Source organism: Anticarsia gemmatalis, chromosome 15 (genome assembly GCF_050436995.1).
Source record: "Anticarsia gemmatalis isolate Benzon Research Colony breed Stoneville strain chromosome 15, ilAntGemm2 primary, whole genome shotgun sequence".
Lineage (NCBI taxonomy): Eukaryota > Metazoa > Arthropoda > Insecta > Lepidoptera > Erebidae > Anticarsia > Anticarsia gemmatalis.
Window position 1 is genome coordinate 2678255 of NC_134759.1, and position 20958 is coordinate 2699212.

General features: G+C 35.1%; 2 protein-coding genes across 6 annotated transcripts in view; one reads left to right on the plus strand and one right to left on the minus strand.

Moving 5' to 3' along the window:
- Positions 1-4841, minus strand: part of LOC142979046 (uncharacterized) — a 47708-nt gene extending 42867 nt beyond the window's left edge. Inside the window, exon 1 of the mRNA XM_076123807.1 lies at positions 4150-4841. Coding sequence (XP_075979922.1) covers positions 4150-4703 — 554 coding nt within the window. The 5' untranslated portion in view covers positions 4704-4841. The remainder of the gene's footprint in view (positions 1-4149) is intronic.
- The window catches only part of LOC142979045 (spermine oxidase-like), a 53084-nt gene that overhangs the window by 27952 nt on the left and 4174 nt on the right, over positions 1-20958 (plus strand). For 2 of the 5 annotated variants that reach the window (XM_076123806.1, XM_076123803.1), the window contains 3 exons: positions 19159-19329; positions 19680-19892; positions 20276-20483. In XM_076123806.1, coding sequence (XP_075979921.1) covers positions 19166-19329; positions 19680-19892; positions 20276-20483 — 585 coding nt within the window. In that variant the 5' untranslated portion in view covers positions 19159-19165. Of the gene's footprint in view, positions 1-16472; positions 16709-17683; positions 17760-19158; positions 19330-19679; positions 19893-20275; positions 20484-20958 lie in introns of those variants that run through there. The other 3 variants (XM_076123801.1, XM_076123802.1, XM_076123804.1) reach the window with 3 other exon arrangements.

Genomic DNA, 20958 nt, shown 5'->3' on the forward strand with positions numbered 1-20958 from the left:
GTATCCCGATTTTGCCATAAATAACGCTTAGATAACTAGTTTCTTTGCAATTACAACATGATAGGCCTAAAGAAATATGTTCCAGCTATTTTCTCATGGGTCTGCAAAAATAGATTTCCAGTATTATTTCATGGAAAAAGTTAATTGATGTGGTTTTAATGTAGTTAGTTAATGGAGTGTTTCCGATGCAAGATTGTAAAGGAGTAATTTAACTTTATACAGACCACAGATTCTTTCTGAAGTGTCTTATAGTATATTATTTTGTTTAATATTGACTAATGTCAATGAATCACTGAAATGTTGAACAATAAACCAAATTGGATAATTCTTAAACCCGGACAGGGACGAAAAAAAATGTACAGTGATACTACTACTACTGAAAGAATATATCTATACTAATATTATAAAGCTGAAGAGTTTGTTTGTTTGTTTGTTTGAACGCGCTAATCTCAGGAACTACTGGTCCGATTTGAAAAATTATTTCAGTGTTAGATAGCCCATTTATCGAGGAAGGCTATAGGCTATATATCATCACGCTACGACCAATAGGAGCAGAGTACCAGTGAAAAATGTTACAAAAACGGGGAAAAATTATGTTTCTCTTATGTGACGCAAGCGAAGTTGCGCGGGCCAGCTAGTTTGTTATATATTCTAGGAGTTGGTAAACATTTTCAGACAATTTCAGCTGATTTTTTTTTAACGATGCTTTCAATTTATTTGTGCATGAAGTATATTTCATCCGAATCCGTTTACCATTTATCTAGTGCCTTTCTTCAAACATACGAGCTTTCTCATTATAATAGAAGATAGTTAAAATCGACCGCGATAATATATTCTAGAACATATTGACGGTGGTACCGATAAATTATAATAGATCGGCTAAACATAGACCTGTGTTAATAGTGCAGGATGTAGATATAACAGTTTCTTCCGCATTTCATAACAGGGTTGAGTGGAACCCGTTTAGTACGTAAATAGAAAATCCATCAAACACTTCGTTATTAGAAAATTTAATTAAAACTGCGTTTCGCATACTAATATTATTATAACGTCTGGAATGGTTTTTCGTTTAAAGTTCTAAGATGCTCTGGATATACTATTAATTAATTTGCGGAAATCTCAAAAACTACATACGTACGTGCTATTTGGAGTTGAAAAAATATATTTGTTTTTGGTAACTATCTTTGAAGATATTCGATGATATTAGATCTAATATTATGGTTAAACTTAAGGGAATGAAGTTACCTTCATAATGAGTGATTTATATACATGAATTTTCAATGAATCGAAACATTTTGCCAAAAGATTTGTTGGGAAATGTAAAACCCTGAAGCGTTTTTCTTTGTAACTAGCTTTTCTCTTCGATATTGTTTAATGATCTAACATAACTTCTATGTGAAAATAATTATATCAATTCTTTTTTAAAGATTATATCATCATTCAACCATTTATTCAAAGGCATCAAGGTGTTTAAAATAAAACAATAAACAAGCCATGGGCGAATCATTAGATTCTAATTCACAACCGGTTGGTAAGGTCGCCGGTGTAACCTTTACTGTGTACTCGGTAAATACTAGTTTTTTGTACCACTATAGCTGTAAAGTTAGTTTTAGAGTTTTATTATAGTATTATAATGTCGTTATGTATGTAAGAATAAAGTAAATTGACTTGAAATTGTAGAGATTGATGCGTGGATGTTTGTTACTCATTCTCGCAAATAGATTTTGATGGAATTTGGCACATAGGTACCGATAGATAATTTGAATGTCCAAATTTCATCATGAGATATGACAGGGCATTTCGCTAGAAATCTCTCCATGTAAATAAAATGCATTAAGTCCGCCTATATATACCATACATGTATATGAAGTTTAAAATAAATAAATAGAGTCGTTTGCCAGAGCTTATAATGTACTTACGTCTAAAAAGTACGATGTGAATCTTACAAAATTCGTAGTGCAAAGTTGTCTTTAAAAATGTTTTGTTTTGGCCTTATTTTACTCGTGTTATGTTGGCTGCGAAAAAATTGCGTTTGAGGCTATTATGTGAACCAAAACTGTAACAACATTCTTAAATTACTTATTATAACTTGCATTAAATTGCTCATTGTTATTTTGGAAAGTGGTTTCTATATATTAACATAATTTCCGCAAGAAGAGACAAGCTAATTGCACTAAATAATGATCTATGATCATCGTCGTTTCGTACCTACTAAAATCACATGAAATCAGCGAACCCTTCCTCAACTAATATTTTATGATATAGGTACATACTCGTACTACTACTACTACTACGTACTACTCGGCAAGGGAGTTGAGCAATCTTAAAATGTATGTTATCAGGAACATTTAAACCAAAAATAGAAAGATTCACTGAAATTATCTGGCCATTTAACTTTTGTTACTATTTCGTCACAACTGTTTGCATTCAATTGTCAGATAACCTAACTACTACTTTAACCCAACCGCCAAAATTCTATCAGTTAAGCTAGCTGGCAGATATCTAACAGTAATTAAAAACAATGGTTTAAAAGTTCTTAAAGTTAACTGTTCAGTTAATTTTTCACGAGTATGTCGACGTTCCCTGCGTTCTAGTGCTCTCGCAACTATGCGGCCGGGTATAAATAAGCAACGCGGAAAATAATACCGGTTGTATGAGATGTATGAGTTTGTATGTGTAAGCTTTTATATGTTTATGGGTTTAAATTGTAGTTTAATCTATACTAATATTATAAAGCTGAAGAGTTTGTTTGTTTGTTTGTTTGAACGCGCAAATCTCAGGAACTACGAGTCCGATTTGTAAAATTCTTTCAGTGTTAGATAGCCCATTTATCGAGGAAGGCTATAGGCTATATTATCACACTACAACCAATAGGAGCAGAGTAACGGTATTTTTTTTTTACAAAAACGGGGAAAATTATGACCCATTCTCACCTATGTGACCCAAGCAAAGATGTGCGGGTCAGCTATTTATTATATTTAGGAATACATTTTACCTATTTCATGCCGCCATATTTTAAATAGTCTATGTTAAGAGTACGCCCTGAAAAGATTTATCACCTTACTGAATAGTACTTAAATGGGTTTATCTTATTACCTTAGATATATACTGTAGGTATATGTAATACCTATCCAACTGTGAAATCGAAAAACATGGAATGTACAGATTGAGTCAACTACATACTTCGTCAGTCAGTATCACAGCATTTTAGGAGTTTCAGCGCATAGTATGTTAATTGTTCAAGTAACATACTTTTCAGGGCTGAACACTTCTATTTCCCCATAGGACCCCGAAGAACCTGAATCGTGACTTTTGACTAAGATTACGACGTCGTTTCGTTCCTTTTCAATAAATATAAAATGCAAATCTAGTAATAACTCTACGTTTAAACTTATTACTTATGCATACGCATGAAATACTCATAATTTAACTTAATTATAAGCCAATTTTATTCATATAATAACTCAGAGCTAACATTAAGTTTGAATCATGTGAACACCAAGTCGGTGTTTCGCTAAAACATCGATTCAACAATTAAGATCCGTTTGCAATTAAACTGAGCAATAACAATAAATATCTTAGATGAGTGAAATATTCCAGCAACAGTTAAAATACCAATAACAGTAGCTAACAATCGCAGCAAATTAAAACAACTGTACTACGGAACTCATAGACACCATAACGGATCGAATTCTCACGCAACTGAAGACAATATTCATTCCAATTCAGATAAAAAACCAATAATGAAGCAGTGAGCGCGTGCGAGGTGTATCAACCGTTGAACCTAGGGCGTTTTTTACACAACCATTCACAAATAACCGCCACCGGAGACCGTTAACACCTGCTCAATAACATCCTGATAAACTTCGTGATACCGACACACCAAATTCCACCATAAACCATAGACAACTGACATCAACAGTTATAGCATTAATTAAACGAAAAATACTTAAAAACCCGATAGTCGAGTCGGAAACTTCAAGTTTTCTTACAGTTATGCCGTTGTGTAAGAGATAACCTGAATTGAGATAAGACCGTTCGGAGCCGAGCACCGACGCATGCCGCAAGTAATAACCTAACAGATTATAATATTTGTGTTGGTAATCTTCGGATGCCTATCGGAGATAGTATTGTGAGTTGAACACTTACCGTCCGTTCGGGGCGGAGGGCGAGTGCACCAACTTAACAGCGAAGAGGAACTGTATAGCACACACAAGCAGACAGCAAAGATTCAATGAGAGCGTCAACGCACACAACGCTAATGTCACTTCGTACACCACTGCAAACTCCTCGGGGGCACTGGTGGCGGGCGCCGAGATCTTCAGCAGAAACAGCAGCGCGAGCAGCGCCAGCAGCAGGCTGACGAGGCACAGCAGCGCGAGGGACGTCAGAGCCTCCTCCGTGGCCGCCCTCGAGCTCCTGCTCCTGACTGGAGGCGCTCGAGGAGACTGCACCCCTGTGGCATTTCCATTGGCGAGTTTTGGCGGCGAGGCGACCGGTATGGGCGCGAGCACGGACACGGGCGCGGCGGGCGGCGGCTGCGCGCCGGGGCTGACGCTGGCCGAGGTGCCGCCGACCGAGTGCTTGGACGAGTCGAGGGTGGACACGTTGAGGGGCAGGTGGTGGTGCGGCCGCCGCGGCATGTTCTGGTAGCGTTGGTCGGCATCGTTCGCCGCCGGCGGCCGCTGCGCATGTTTCAACATGGCGCTGCTAGCACGCCGAGACTCGCCATCCCGCCGACTGGTTCGGCATTCGGGCCGGTTTCGTGGCACGTTTGGTAGCGAGGCGGCCGCTCGGGCGACGTTCGCGGGGCGACTGAGCGCACGGCTCGCTCGGGCGTACCTGCGCGAGCGCGTATGTATGTCAATCAAACCGGTGCAGGGCTGACTGCGCCTACCACCCGATGCACCGCCTAACTAATGCACCCTCACAATAGAATAATGGCACTCGTAAGACAATTGCTGAATATACAAACCGTGTTTAGAAAACATCATGTTTACATTTGTTTGTGAAGAGTATTTGAGGATAACGTCACCGCAATAGAATTGGTAAACAAATATTCGCAGAAGTTATTTTAGTATACCTGTATCGTAAATTCCGTAATTCATACGCACAATTTACGTTACTCAGAAAGACTCTACCTTCCATACTTCATTGAGAACTTACTAACTGTAATTTGTATCTCTTCACACATCAAATGAACACCCTTATTTACCGTCATAACATCTACAAATGTATTAAAAACTTCTTATACTACAATACATATCTCAAGTAACTCTACTATGTATCCAAACATTTACTAGAATATTACCGCAAACATCAAACGTTTTCCAACAACAACAAAACTCGTAGCGATAATCCATCTTGGCATACAGCCCTTGCCACTACTGGGAAGGCATTAGTGTTCACAAAAAGCTGCAGGACCTAGCTTAGGCATCAAGTGTACAGTTATCAGTCGCGTTCATCTTCAGACCTTCTGTCGCGCACCAACTAGACGGAATGTAGAAGTTACAAGTTATATACATAACCGTATGATGTAGTTTTTTTCGTGTGTTTATTTATGTTCGATATCTATGTATTATTTACTACATTAAAAATAAGGTAAATTTACACTTTATATAGAACTAGAGAAAACAAAACAAATATATTTGATATGTCAAGACGTAATAGAAACAGCGAGATGATTTCGTAATGTTTTCGTTTGTTAGGTAATAGATTTATTTTTTGAAAAATTTATCAGTTCTTAGCTTTAAACAAGCATTTCGTTAAATACGACACGACACGAAGGCGATAGATAATCGTTCTTAAGAGTATACGTTTTTCTTATCCTTTTCTAACCCCCGGTTTCTGAGTACATTTAGCGGTAGTTTATCTATTCAATAGCGTTAAATTCAAGTTCAGTAGTTACAGCGTTCAGTTAACATAAAACATATATTAAAAACATTAAAGAAATGTGGTTTTAAGAATCCAAAGAATCAACATTGAAATAATCGCGTATACCATTCAGATTTTTCGCGTAAAGCAAATGTGAAATTTTCACATACGGCTTAGAAAAGACTAAAAACTTCTAGAGAAAATTGAATCTTTTTCAAATCTCACGCCCTTTTAGTATAAAGGTAGGCAGAGACCAAAGAACGCGAGAGAAGTTTGAAAATATCGTAGTAAGTGTACTACGATCTTTCCAAACTTCCCTTGCTTCATTCACATCCATACATCTTGTGATACAGGAGTGTTTATAATTCTCCGTATTATTGAAGCACAAATCATTAAGTGGGTCACAAAAAACGTCTACCTGCATATTCGGCACATCAGGTGCAGTTATAAAGGTATTTGCATCGAGACCCACAACAATGTAACAACATTACATTCCGTGTTCAGTATTTTGTACATACCGGAGTTTATTTTCGTTGTTCTTATTTAGATTTCTCGTGATAAACTTTTTTAAGGTAGCTTTTTTCGAAATTAGTGATTTGCGGCCAGTTTCTTTATAACTAAGGTAACCGCTTTGACCTATACTTGACAATTTGTGGAGTAAAAGCAAATGTGTTTCTTCATAAAACTATCTAGTCCATTGAAATGTTACAATTTGAGGGCCGAATATTGCATTTCTTAGAGGACGCAATTTTATTTTTGGAACATGTAGGGGGGGTCAATAGAAGCTTAACTTGAAGTTTGTGGGGTCGCCACACTTGTCCCCCGGCCGCCATCTTGGAAAAGGGGGTAGAAACACTTTTTCGCTGTATCTCGGAAACTATGTGTCTTACAATAAAATTGCAAAAGCATAATTTGTAGCAAATTATTTTGCCTACAAATATGTCTCATAACTTTTTGTCCTAAATTATTAATTAAAAAAGTTATAAGCAAAATAGTGAATTTTTTTTTACAAAAAAAATATTTCCGAATCCGGTCTATTTCGGAGCGCTGTTACTGAGTTTCTAATTATTGAAATTAAAAAAAAATATTGGACCAAATTTTCCTCGAAAATACTCTACAAGATTGGTCTGAGTTATTTTTTTAAATTTATTCTTATCAGCTTAGCCTTTTTTCCAAACTATGTTGGAGACGGCTTCCAGTCTCACCAGATGCAGCTGAATACCAGTGTTTTACATGGAGCCACTGCCTATCTGACCTCCACAACCCATTTACCTGGGATATAAAACGATACCCCTGGGTAAGACTGGTTGTCAGACTTTCAAGCTTCTGAGTACTGTTAACGACTGTCACATATCTTCGAAAATGCAAGCCGGGACCCACAATTTAACGTGCCTTCCGAAACAGGGAAGAAATCGATATGTGTAAGATGGTCACCCATCCACAAAACAACTTCGGCAAGCGTAGCTTAACCTCAGAGATCCATCCGCGCGGCTGTCGCTAAAAAAAGTTATAGAGCAATAAAGAAAATAATTATAAAAAAAATTGCACTTTTTTGCTTATAACTTCTTTAATTGCTAATTTAGGGCAAAAATATATAAAACATATTTGTAGACAAAATAATTTGCTACAAATTATGCTTTAGCAATTTTATTGTAAGACGCATAGTTTCCGAGATATAGCGAAAAAAGTGTTTCCACCCCCTTTTCCAAGATGGCGGCCGGGGGACAAGGGTGGCGACCCCACAAACTTAAAGTTAAGCTTCTATTGACCCCCCCTACATGTTCCGAAAATAAAATTGCGTCCTCTAATAAATGTAAATCTCATGTAACATTTCAATGGACTAATCAGTAAATTCGTGAAGAAACAAATTTGACTGACATTTTTACTTTGGCTGTCACTTTTGATGAAGATACTGGCCGTAAGGAGTATACCTCATTCGGATATACCCGGTCTATTAAGCGGGACGAGCAAAATTAATTAATCGAATTCAAAACTGAAAACTTTAAGATTTATTGAAAGAATGTGTGATGGTGGACGTATTATAAAGTTAAGTGTTCAAAAAATATGATAGAGTCAGCTCTACAAGTATTAACTAGACTAAAATAAGTATACATTTCTGTAAAATATGACCTTAAAAGTCTTTGACACCAATCGACTCCTCAATTTCAGTAGTCAAAGTCCAAACAAAAAGTAAGCCTGCTAAGAATCTACCCATCTCGAGTCGTACCGCGCGAAGTGTTACTTACCTCACTGATCGCTTGCCAACCTATGAACGATAATCGCTCTTAATATTTAAGAAGATATTTATTATTATTTATTTTTCATTCTCACATAAATAATCTTATATTTATTCGTAACATCCAAGGTGCGTCGTTGTGGACAGGAAATCAGCCGGTAATGGAGGATTTTATGATAACACCATGAATGCGGTGTCAATGACCTCTGAACAAAATGGAGGCTTTTAGCGAAATAACTCACGAGCCGTGGGCGGCCGTGTGACAATGATAACAAATTAGGAACTTTAAATATTTGAGAATTTTGAGATTGATGTAAAAAACTAAATCCAGCTAAAATAGATAGGTTTCAAATCCCATTTATTTAAAACATTATCAAAATAAACAGCAGTGGAAAGGTTAGAATTCGTGTATCCCATTTAATTCAGATTTGATTACATAGACTATCTAATATTTATCCCAGTCATAAAGAGTTCTAACTATTATAGATTCACGTTAATGATACTTATCAAAATTTCAGTTCATTTAACTATAACTTCAGTAATAGTGTAATTTTGACGTTTTGTTTATTCTGCAGTCACGGCATACTTATATACAAGCATTTTTTATACATTGAAATAACAAACACAAAACTTAACTAAGCTAATGCGTAATACTATTGGCTCCTTAACATCATTAGTCCTTTGAACTTCTTTGCAAAATATAATAACTCGCTACAATCAACTAATACGTAACCCCCCACTGGCAAGGCATTAATGTATATAGTCCATCGAAGTACATAATTGTATAGAAGTCGTGCCCTTCTAAATAATTATGCACAATAACATCGGTATAACCTTTAGAAACTAGAATAGAACTGTGACATTTGATTAAACTCAGATGTACCAATTATAACGAACTAACAATTGACAATTAACATGTCTGAGTTTTCAACTGTTATAAAAACACTAGCTGACCCGCACAACTTCGCTTACGTTACATAAGAGAGAGGGTCAAAATTCACCCCGTTTTTGTAACATTCTTTACTGCTACTCTGCTCCTATTGGTCGTAGCGTGATGATATAGCCTATAGCCTTCCTCGATAAATGGGCTATCTAACACTGAAATAATTTTTCAAATCGGACCAGTAGTTCCTGAGATTAGCACGTTCAAACAAACAAACAAACAAACTCTTCTGTTTTATAATATTAGTATAGATAGGCTTCAACAGGAAGAACAGCTGATAACTTAGTAGCGTTTAAGAAACTTAATATTATGATAATAGGAAACTATTGGCCATTGTTCCGAAGTGGGACTATGAACAATTTTCAAATAAGCAAGATGCTTGCAATAATTAGTGGTTTAGTAAAGGTAGTGTATGTGCTTCAACTGTTTATTAAATGTAATGTGACCACCGGCGATACAACCTGTGTTTAAACGTTAAGCAAACATAAAATGCATGTCCACATGAATTCCCGTATAATATTGGATGTATATGCAACGCGAAAGTAAAAATGGAATGTTAGTTAATCCTTTAACAGATCTAATATTTTAAATAATTAATTTTCATTAGTTTAAAGACAGTTATTTAAGGTTTAGTTTAGTAGTCTTGTTTAGTTATGCGGTTATAACGATTACATTATTGTAATTTTTTGCATTGCATTTTAAAATGCATTGTGTACCTACAGCTTCTATCTACTACGCATATTGTATGGAACTGTGGACATTTATGTTAGTATCTTAATAGCAGCTATCGAACCACTTCGAAAGAATCCTTTTCAATGCAAAGGTTGTATTTTCAAACAAAAGCAAAACATCGGAAAGGAACCATATGTTCACAAGAAGTTTCCACACGTGCTATTCTTCCACATCATCAACTCTTAAACGGAATTATACAAAAAGAATCGCCCAAGGTGTACGTTAGGCCACCCTGGCACGTGCACACCTGTCCTGCAGGTGTACATGTGCATCGAGTTGCGTAAAAACGCCAGTGTTCGACGGGTGAACAAACTAGTTTCTTTGTCGTTAGAACTGATGTGATGGAATTAAGTGTCAAAGCGGCCGCCGGGGAGATAATCAGAATTTGAAATGCAATTTCTAAGGATAATGACGAGAAGAAAGCGTCGTAATTAAGTTACGGAATTAAGATTGATTCTAAGACAGAGTTAATTAGAGATAAATGGTTAGTAACTTTAACGTGTTGGTAAGTGCTGTTGAATGCCTGAAGTCTGTTTTGCCACTTGTTTAGTGATAGATGACATCACCCTTTTCTGTTTTATAAAAAAGCTAGGGCTCTTGGCATTAAAAATCAGCGTGTTCCGAGAAACAACGGTCTCCTTAAAGTGAAACTAATAGGATTGTTTGATGTAGATTATCTTCATTTTAAACCAGAGTTTGATCACGCGCTAGTTTGAAACTCAAAACTACGATATGACATTTGTCCGTACCAATCGAATGTGATTTTCGACTCGATACTGTCGAGAGTAAGCCTGCTAATCTGTAAAGCTTTCATGACTAAACTGCTGGACCAATTTATAACATAGAGACATTAATGATATTAAAAATCTATAAAAATACCAGGCCAATGGATTCACTGGGAAAACCTAGCTTGAAATAAATAAAACCTCGTAAAACAGTAGAAATAGAAATAGCAGAAAGCATAACGTTTAAACCGCAAGTCACAATGGAGGACAACGGTATTAGCCAGTGTTTACCTGCCCAGTAGTGCCCAGTGCCCGTGGCGTGACCACAGGATTGTGTATACGGTTACCAAGACTCTCTTGGAATAGGACTTTGTAGTAAAACCTTATGAATGCTGAATATTTCATATTGGATATTATAATATACCAGCTGACCCGCGCAACTTCGCTTGCGTCACATAAGAGAGAATGGGTGAAATTTTTCCCCGTTTTTGTAACATTTTTCACTGGTATTCTGCTCCTATTGGTCGTAGTGTGATGATATATAGCCTTCCTCGATAAATGAACTATCTAACACTGAAAGAATTTTTCAAATCGGACCAGTAGTTCCTGAGATAAGCGCGTTGAAACAAACAAACAAACAAACTCTTTAGCTTTATAATAGTAGTATAGATTGGATATTATAATATATCTTACTTAGTATTTATTTCTTAGTACCAGAAATATACTCAAAAAGCTTTATGTACATATGTTTAAGTTTCTGGTAGAATGAACTGCTTTAGGTAAAGCTTTGTGCGCCTAGTTTATCCTATTAGGCTTTCAATTAACCATTTATTTTAATGGTAGCGTCTGCACACTATGAAAGCAAAAAACAAACACAAATGCGATAACTAAAAAATAACATATTATGCTGAATTTTACCAAAGTAAAAATTCTACTATCGGATACAAAATGGAGCCGTGAACATAAGCTAGTAATGTAGAAAATCTCATTGTAAATTACAGAATTTCAGCAGTATTTCTAAACCATTTATAAGAATAGTAATTACCTTCTTATTGTTCTTACGTATAGTCATATTACACGAATTACGTAATCATGTTTTGTGAGTTGAACGCAATTATTTTAGCTATTTCATTCATAAATACTGCATCGTCGTCATCTTGTTTTATACAATCTATTGTCATTAGATCAGTTCGAATTTCTCTAGAATACGAGGTTTTTCGTTCTTGTTAAATATTTTTGCAATAAACTAGCAGTTCGTAAAAATGGCATGTGTTGTAAGTAAGTGGAGGTCTCGCCTCGCCTCTACTGTTGCAACACATGGTCAGCTTCAATTTCTATACTGCCGTCGTAAATCTAAACACAGTAACTTAAGTTACTGTGTTTATAGTTTGTTTAGTTCTTTGGAATCAGGAGACCGCGGGCTATTTGAGAAAGTTTTCGGTTTGTTTGTACGATGGATAGTTACCGAAATACATTAAATAAAAACACAGTATTTTTACAAAAAAAAAAATATTTTTAATAAAAAATACAGTATCTGTGTTATTTTAAATTAAATAACAGTATCTCACTACTAACCAGTGTTGGGCAAAATTTAGTTTGATTGATGATTGATGATTAAGATTAAATTATTTAGTCATGACTAATGAATAATGACTAAAAAAATTCAATCATGAGTCGTGATTGATGATTAATTAGTGTTAGTGTTAGTTATTCAATCATGACTAAAATTTTAATGACTAAAAATAATAGTGAAATAAAACTAAGCTTTTCAAGTCTACGTTCCATGACTGTTGATTTGTTAATCACAGGTTTTTAATTAAAGCTAGTTTTACAACAGAATCAGTTAATTTTTTTTTTAATTTACACAGGTACACATTTGCAAAAATAAGTTCGGGCTAATTTAGTTTAAAATAATTTAAATTGCTTTTTAAAACTACGCGTTTTGAAAATCAAATTTTATAAATAATGGAATTATCTTCTTTCAGTCAACTTAATGTGGTGATCAGTTATAGTTTTATAGATGTGTTCAATTAAACTAAAATTATGTCACCTGAATTATTTTTTTTAGTTTAATCATCATACAAAAATACAATAAATTAGTCATCAGTCATTTAATCATTAAATGATTGATGACTAATTTATTTAATCATGATTATGATTATTATTTTTACTCATGATTAATTCAATCATGACTAAATAATTCATGACTAAATTAGTCATGACTAATCAATTGATTGAAAAAATTAGTTGATTGACCCAACACTGCTACTAACTGTGTTTTTTTAACGTGAATAGGTTTACATTTTGTTTTTTTTGCTTGATTATAACACGGCTTCTTCAGTTACTGTGATTGCGTATAAAATATTGTTCAAAGATAAACAACAAATACTTGAATAAATCACAGTATCTCATTTACTGTATTACTGATTTTATACGTATTTCTAAGAAACATAGTTATAACACAGTATGTACATACTTACTGTGTCGTAATTCCCCTAATGTTAATATCTTTACAAAGTTACAACACAGTAATAGGTAAAACTTGGTTACAACACAGTAACCGTTGAGTTACCGTGTTGTAACTTAAAAAAGAAAAAAATATTATATTATTACCCTAGCTTAAAACACATTATTTAATTTTATTATTTATACAATAATAATATACTAGATATATATATACAGAATCAAAGATTTAACTATATGCTAACATTAAAAGTTGCATGAAATAATATACAATAATTAGTATCTTCATGAGAGCAAAAATTAACCATTAAACTTCAACCGCGTTTTTCTCAAAACGCATATTTTGAAGTTACTGTGTTTAGATTTACGACGGCAGTATACGGAATTTGTTTCCTTAAATATTCCACAAATAGTTGTTTTAGTAGCAATTCTCTATCACTATTGAAGACCGGCCTGCAATCGATAAATTTTGTATGAAAATTAGATCTGCACCTCTAGTGGTCGCTGTAGGGACTACTTATTTCGGCAGAACAATTTAAATGTCATTCTGTCGATACTCGGCAATGTCGACTATAGAGAATCGCGCTACTGGGCCGGTCGTATTTTCTATCCGTTGCATGCATGTTCGCCTAGATTTAACCAGATATTACTGTTTTGGAAAGAAAAAACACTCTTCAAAAATATTACAACGGCTATATTTATTTGCTCTATGTAAAACTGGATTAATTCTGGTGTTTAACAGGTCAATGCACCCAGGTCTCTTTTCTATGCAAATGTAAATGACACAACTTCTTTCTAAGAACTTTAAGTGCAAACAGTTTATTTTTAGACATTTAATCAGCATCTCTTAATTGTTAATTCTGCTTCCTTAGTGCTCGATTACTAAGTACTGTTAAACGCCAGTTAAAGTCAAAGATTGAACAAGCAGTTAAGTCAGGCATGACACTAGCAAAGATTTTTTCTATTTTAATTATCTTTCAGAGTCCAGAAATTGGTATATGGTTTTGTAAATTTGATAAAGTAGAGTACGGACATTGCAATAGACATAAAGAATTTCTTGGCTAACAAAGTAACACGTTAATTGCAAAAAGAATACTTGACTGCTAATTACCCAATTACTTGTCTTTATTAAAATGTTGACAGCTTACCTATATATAACTTAGATTAATACTTACTTATAAACTGTCTTCGTTTTTAATACGCAGAATCTTTCCACTCAGACAAAGTCGCTAGCAGTTAATCTAGCTAGTTACGAAGAACGTATTGCATAAAAGTGAATATTGAATAATCCCGGGAAACATTATAATAGTGTGTTTATAACTCGAGTACTCGACGTTTGTTACATAAGATGATGAGGGGCGACGGCCGCGCGTCAACGCAAAAACTTGCATCTTTTGTGATGTCGCCATGATGCCAAAGACAAGGAGATATTCCGGGATAATTGCGTATAATACAAATATTATTAAAATTATAGTATTTTACAAGCTTTCAATTAATAAATAAACAAAGTTTGGAAAATCTCGCTTCTATTTATAAAGGTTTTTTTATCCGATGGCTGTCCCACTGCTGAGCAAGGGTTACCTCCCGGGTTAGGCCTTGAGTCTACATAGTGCATATTGCGGATTTTGCATGCCCTCAACAAATGTGTTAAAGAACTTTTGGCATGCATTGTTTCATCACTATGTTTTCCCGCGCCGTTGGAAAAGTTGACGAAAAGGAAATCAAGAATACATTGAACTTTAATCTTGAATCAAATTCAAGTTCGTTCAAGGCGTGTTCCTGTTGAAACCTTATTAACCTTATAATACTATCATAAATGATCGATGAATTTAAAGCAATTTTATCAAAGCTTCACATTTTTAATAGCTAGCAAATCAAGATTTGTTTCGTAGTCTAAGTTGTCCTGTTTCATGCAGATAGACGGTATCTCTAGCAAAGAGTACGCGTCTTGCGTGCGTGTCACATAGGGATGGTCTAGGTGTAAGAATGCCGCTGATCCTGTTCTACGGCGTACAAGACTACTGTTGTATACGTACTATCAACCCTGCATTATACGAGATTATCACTTGATTGCTACTAACGTCCAGCTAAATTATTACTAGGTAATAACGTGATTATAGTTCAATAACTTTTAGAAAGCCTTGCTGGCGAAGAAATAGAAATACCTAGATTTAAATTATCAGTGACCCGTTTATGCAGCTCACGGTGGCTTGTCTGATACAGCTACTTTTTTAGAAATGAACAGAATTATCGTCTTTAATCTAAATGAAACATCCATGCTCTGTGCTAAGTCGACTGGCTATATGTCCACAGAGGTAGTGTCGCAGATACGTGACAGAATTCGTCTAGAGATATAAAGTGTTCAAATTGTTTATAAACTTCTGGGTTCCATTTAAAAAGCATAAAACATTAAGAAACCTACTTTGACTGCGAAGGAAAACGTCATGCTGAAACCTTGCGTGTCTAAGAGTTCTTTAGCAAAGTTCTTGAAAGTAGGTATACTAAGTTCCTATTCGTCATTCTGGCAGGAGATCCTTGCCCAGCAGTAGGACAGTATATGGTTTAAATTTTATTTATTTACAGAGGCTATTGCTAAGTTAACAAGGAATTTAATTCACCCCTTTTCCCCACCAGGCTTCCGTTAGGATTGGCTTCACGTCAGTAGAGTAATCGGTGAGATTGAACACGCAATCTTGCGATCGGAAGTCCTAATAACTTAATCGTTGAGCTGTCCCTACTTAAACCTTCAATATCGAGTTTGAGTTTTATTTATTCTGCCGCTAGTTTTATCCAAAGAAAGGAAATAAGCTTGTATTTTATTCAAAGGCAAGGTAACTAGAAAAAGATAGTAAGTATATCAGTCTTCTCTTGTCTAGCTTTCCAGAAAACACAAGCCTCAAGTTACTTATAGTCGTTACCGGACGAACAACAAACAGGAGCCTTTAACTCTACATCTAAGTTTTTTCTTAGGCTGTCTATCCAGTTTATTCTAAGCCATTAAAGGCACTGTACTCCGCCTTGGTTAGTTTTTTCAAATCTACATCTTACTATAGGCATATTATGTGCCTTTCTGAGTACCTAGCACACCTGTATTACGTACATTGCACAACTAATTAAATAGATAAATGATCACGTTGTAAGTTATTTTTGACACAAAATTAATTAAATTATCATAACGGAAACGATTAAACACAAAAGTACCCAAATCCATGCTAATATATTCCAATGACGAATAAAGAACAACTAAGATTTGGCTGGTATGTTTTAATTTTTTTTTTAATTGAAGTATAAAAGTTTTGTTTAAATGAGTACCTAGATAATATTTTCAAGTATAGTGCCCATCCTCAACAATTCCACATGTCACAATCCTGCACGAATCACCTTGTAAACATTATAAAATTTATTACCGCCGAATACAGACACTCACTTGACCATGAAAAAATGTCGAACGCCCAAAAATGCTAACGTTCAAAAACGAAACATTCCGATTCGCGAGCCGTGAACGTTCATTCGCGAATGTCAAAAACAAACAACAAAAATTAACAGCACAGAAACTATAGATAAAACATTGAATAAAACAAGTTCGTGTTATCACAATTATAAGATTGTATTATTACGTAATCTCTGTCACGATTACCAATGTACAAACAGGATGAATCTTAGTTCGTAAAACACTGTGTTAGTGAGTGTATTTCTTGAATGTGTGTGAGTTTTTGTTAATTTTTATTCACAATCGTAAGTAGTATTTCCATTTTTTGGGATTTTGATACGCCATTTTAACATAGCTTGTCATTCATAATTAAAATTTGCTTTCGGCGTTCTAAAGTCAAAGAATTAGAACCATTATTCATTCATCATTGAGGAAAATTTTGATCTAAAACATAGATCGTGCCACAGATAATAAATATAAACATACTACGAATATATCGGTATTCGACTTCTATGAATCTATTAATTGGGTATTTTTTATTGGATTTAAATGTGTTTCTAACGGTTTTGTGTGAATTCCTTACTTGTTATTCACGCTTAGTTAGACGAAAGTTTTCGTTATAGCAATACGATTTATAATGTATTGCGGCGATTGTATTTGTAGATAAACTAAAAATGTTTACTTTTTTTAATTTTCGAACTATGACAATAGAAGTCAGCCTCTTAAATAAGTCTACTATTTTTACTTTACGTACTTTACCTGCTATAAAACTTTTTCTCTAAAAGACCGGTGATCAGCAGTATAATATTAAAATTCTGTTTATGCACAATCACGTGGCCGGCACATGCGAGTCGTAATATTATTTGCACGAGCTTTGTCAACTATTTCGAACATACATTATTAGTTTAATATTTGTAAGAGAGAATAAGAAATAAGTCCTTATTATGACTGCAAAATATAATGACTCTTATCGTCACGTTTTCATGACAAAAAAAAATCGACAGCTTAGAGAGAATTATCAGAAAATAATTATATTTTTTAAAACTGTTAAGTGTCTTTGCTAACAGGCCATCAAGCAACCTTCTTCTTTAAATTAAAGTTTTGAATAAGCATGCATGAATATTTTGCTTGGTCAGCTACATTGACTGAAACCTCAAATAAATCAAATATAGGTACAATAGGTAAATGCATGAAGCAACTTGCTTGCTTAAGAATAATTGCTAACCTATCGAAAAATTTAAAATAAACATAAACTAAATATAAATATCTCTTCACGCTAGGTACATTTTGGCGACAAACAGAAGACTGAACAACGATCTCTACTCGACTCTACCTTCATCGACATAATTAAAAAATGTAAATATGGCATGAATCTTCTTTATAACTTTATTTTAATTAACAAAATCTTGCAGTACAACACATGTTGTAGCAGAACATTTGCTACATATTTATATTCCAATGAACCTAGGTATTTTAGGCGCATTCAAAAATAAAAAAAATAATCTCAGCTTTTCACGATAATTTACACCTACTTACGTTATGACAGCGCAAATAATATTAAATTAAATTTAAAATGGAAGGTCAATTCTACGATATGAATCGGACGAATCGCTTGCGTTTGATCGTAAACAACATCTACACAACTCTATCTCTTAACCTTGACATTATATGTATTGCGAAAGTAAACAACTTTACATAATATTATTAGATACGACGGCGTATATTTATACATTAACTGTAGACACACAAATAATATTGACCGATCATAAATCATCATATTTCTTAACTTCAGTAAATAAAGATGGCACGGACATCCTAAGTCCATTACTATCCTACTGCTGGACAAGGGTCTCCGTATTGAGGCCTTGAGTCCAGTCTATTCTAAATAATAATTGTTATCCCATGGGAACTAACTTTCCAGGCTCAGAGGATACTAGGTTAGGTATGGTATAGAAATGGAACCCACGACTTTCGCAGGGCAAAGATACGCCTGAACCACCAAAAATACTTTTTCTACCATTAGGTAATCCTTCAGAAAAGTCTGAAGTAACATATAACCAAATCTATTCCATACAAAATGTTATCGATTTTAACTGTGGCCAGTTATTGTTCGGGATTGTCGGAAGTCACAAACCACTTTTCTAAGTCAGTCCGGCCCCCAGTGCCGCCTAGGCGGTTTGACGTTATTGCAGCGTTTTGACTAAAGTAATAATCTCGTGGTGTTATTGTCCGGTTTTGTATATCTAACCTATATTATACAATGTAAGTAATACCTATGTAATAGACACATAAGTGACAATTAAGGACTACAATCTATAAAACGTGTAATAACGTTCCACCTGCTGTATGTTATAAAAGGGACATAGGTATAAATGCATGTTATCAAATCTGCCAGCTATCAAGAACCTCCGACAACAGTGAGCCAATCAATTATAAATTATTAATTCAAGGATGAAAAAAGAGCTCCAACATATTTTCTTTTTCCATAAAATGGCTAGCAATCCGCGGACTCCTTGTCCAAAAGAGGTTAGTTAATAGCCATCCACCGGCTCCCGAGAGTTGTAGTGACTGAATGAGAAATAACTACATACCTATTTAATTTTTAACTACTATCAAAAGCACTTCCACAAAATTAGGTTACCAAATATAAGTGCTGTGCAGGTTTCAATTAGATCTAATTATTTAGGTACTTATTATACAATCATTACGCTTTATCTTAAAGTATTTTCATCAAAAGGTCTTCTACTGTTTACAGGCGTATAATGGACGTAATAGTGATAGGATGTGGCGCGGCGGGCGTGTCTGCGATGAGGAAGCTTCACGACGCTGGACTCCAAGTGCTGGGGCTGGAGGCAGCTGACAGGATCGGTGGACGAGTGTGTACCGTGGCTTTTGGAGATAGAGCCATTGACATTGGTGCTGCTTGGTAAGATACTGTTTCTAAAGACATTTTGTGGTTTGAATTGACGATCGTATAAGAATGTATTCGTCAATAGTTGTTACTCGTTTAGAGAATTTTGTGCAGCTTTTTCTTTCCAGACAATACATTACTTACCTGATGCCTAAAGTTATGTTAAGCCTTAAATTGCTTAGTATAACTTTAGGGTATAGCTATGGAATAGTCAGATATTAAAACCTATAGATAGATATACCTCTACTTACTTGTAGATAGATGTACTCTGGAACCCCAATTTGCATAAGTGATGTCTTCCATGTCTCTTTAATTAAGACGAAAGTAATGAGGAAACCTGAACTAGCTATTCTTCATGTCTTTAGGTGTCACGGAGAAAAAGATAACAAAGTATTCGAGCTAGCAAACCCACTCGACCTGCTCGGTAGACCAGAGCCTGATAACAAATGGTACGTGCTGTCCAACGGAGAGCTGGTTTCAGCAGAGAAGGCTGATACTATTCTAGCAGTGATAGATGATGAGGTGGCTAAAGCAGACAAATACAGCACACAGTCCATCTCAGAATGTGTTCGAAACGCGTAAGTATGGAATTAGACTCTTAGTTTGTTTCTTTTCAAGGCTTGGCCCCTTTTATCGCACTTAATACTTCCCTATTATACAAGAAGAATAGCTAATAAATTGGTAGATGTGGTACCTCGACAAGGTCCGATAAAAGAGCTTTTAAGTTAAAGCAGGTTATTCATGGTGTTCTCTTTTAGGCAACACACAATATACTTAGACCTGTTGAATTTAGCATTTTTTTTTTGTCATCTATTTGCTAGCTAACTTACACTACGAGAATCTGCTTTTTATAAGACGCTATGTCTTTTCCCTGCATCCTTACTTTCAGATCCTAACCTAATAAGTACGAGTAGGTACTTAGACCAGAAGACCTCCTTATATAACCACACTTTTCTTTCAGAGAACAAACAAACGCCACACTAAAGAAAGATCCAAAACTTTCCCGGTCTTTTGTCGAATGGTTTGAAAGGAACAGCCATTTAGGCGGGCAAGATGACGAGAAAACTGGCAAGTCTTTGCGCGGATTGATCGAATTCTGGAACAGTGATGGAGAATTCATGCTTAACTGGAAAGGGAGAGGATACAAAACTATTCTGGATGTTTTAATGGTGAGGACAGTTTGGAATATTCGATACATGTATTTTTCGCAATGCATCCAACAATCTTAACACTGGATAGATAATGTGTAGGAGCTAGTAGGAAGCTAATAAAGGACCAAACTAAAATTAATCTTGAAGAGTTGTTTTACAAACTAAAAAACAAGACTGGAAACAACAAATAAGCTTTCAAATCTTACATTTGGAAGGGTATGGTGGCCACGACACGTGAATTTCCTATCTTTAGCATAACAGTTAATGATGTACAGGTCCATACATTGGTCTTTAGGCATAATCCTTTCATCATAAATCACTTACAATGCTTAGCGTGCAGTAGATGAAGTAACACACAATTTATCTGTATTCCGAACAAGGTCGCCACCATGACACGCAGTCAACTTATCAAATGCGTCAATATTGACGTCATTGTCATTTGTTTCTGAGAGAGATTTACTAGATATTTCGTATCGTCAATCTGGGTAACTTT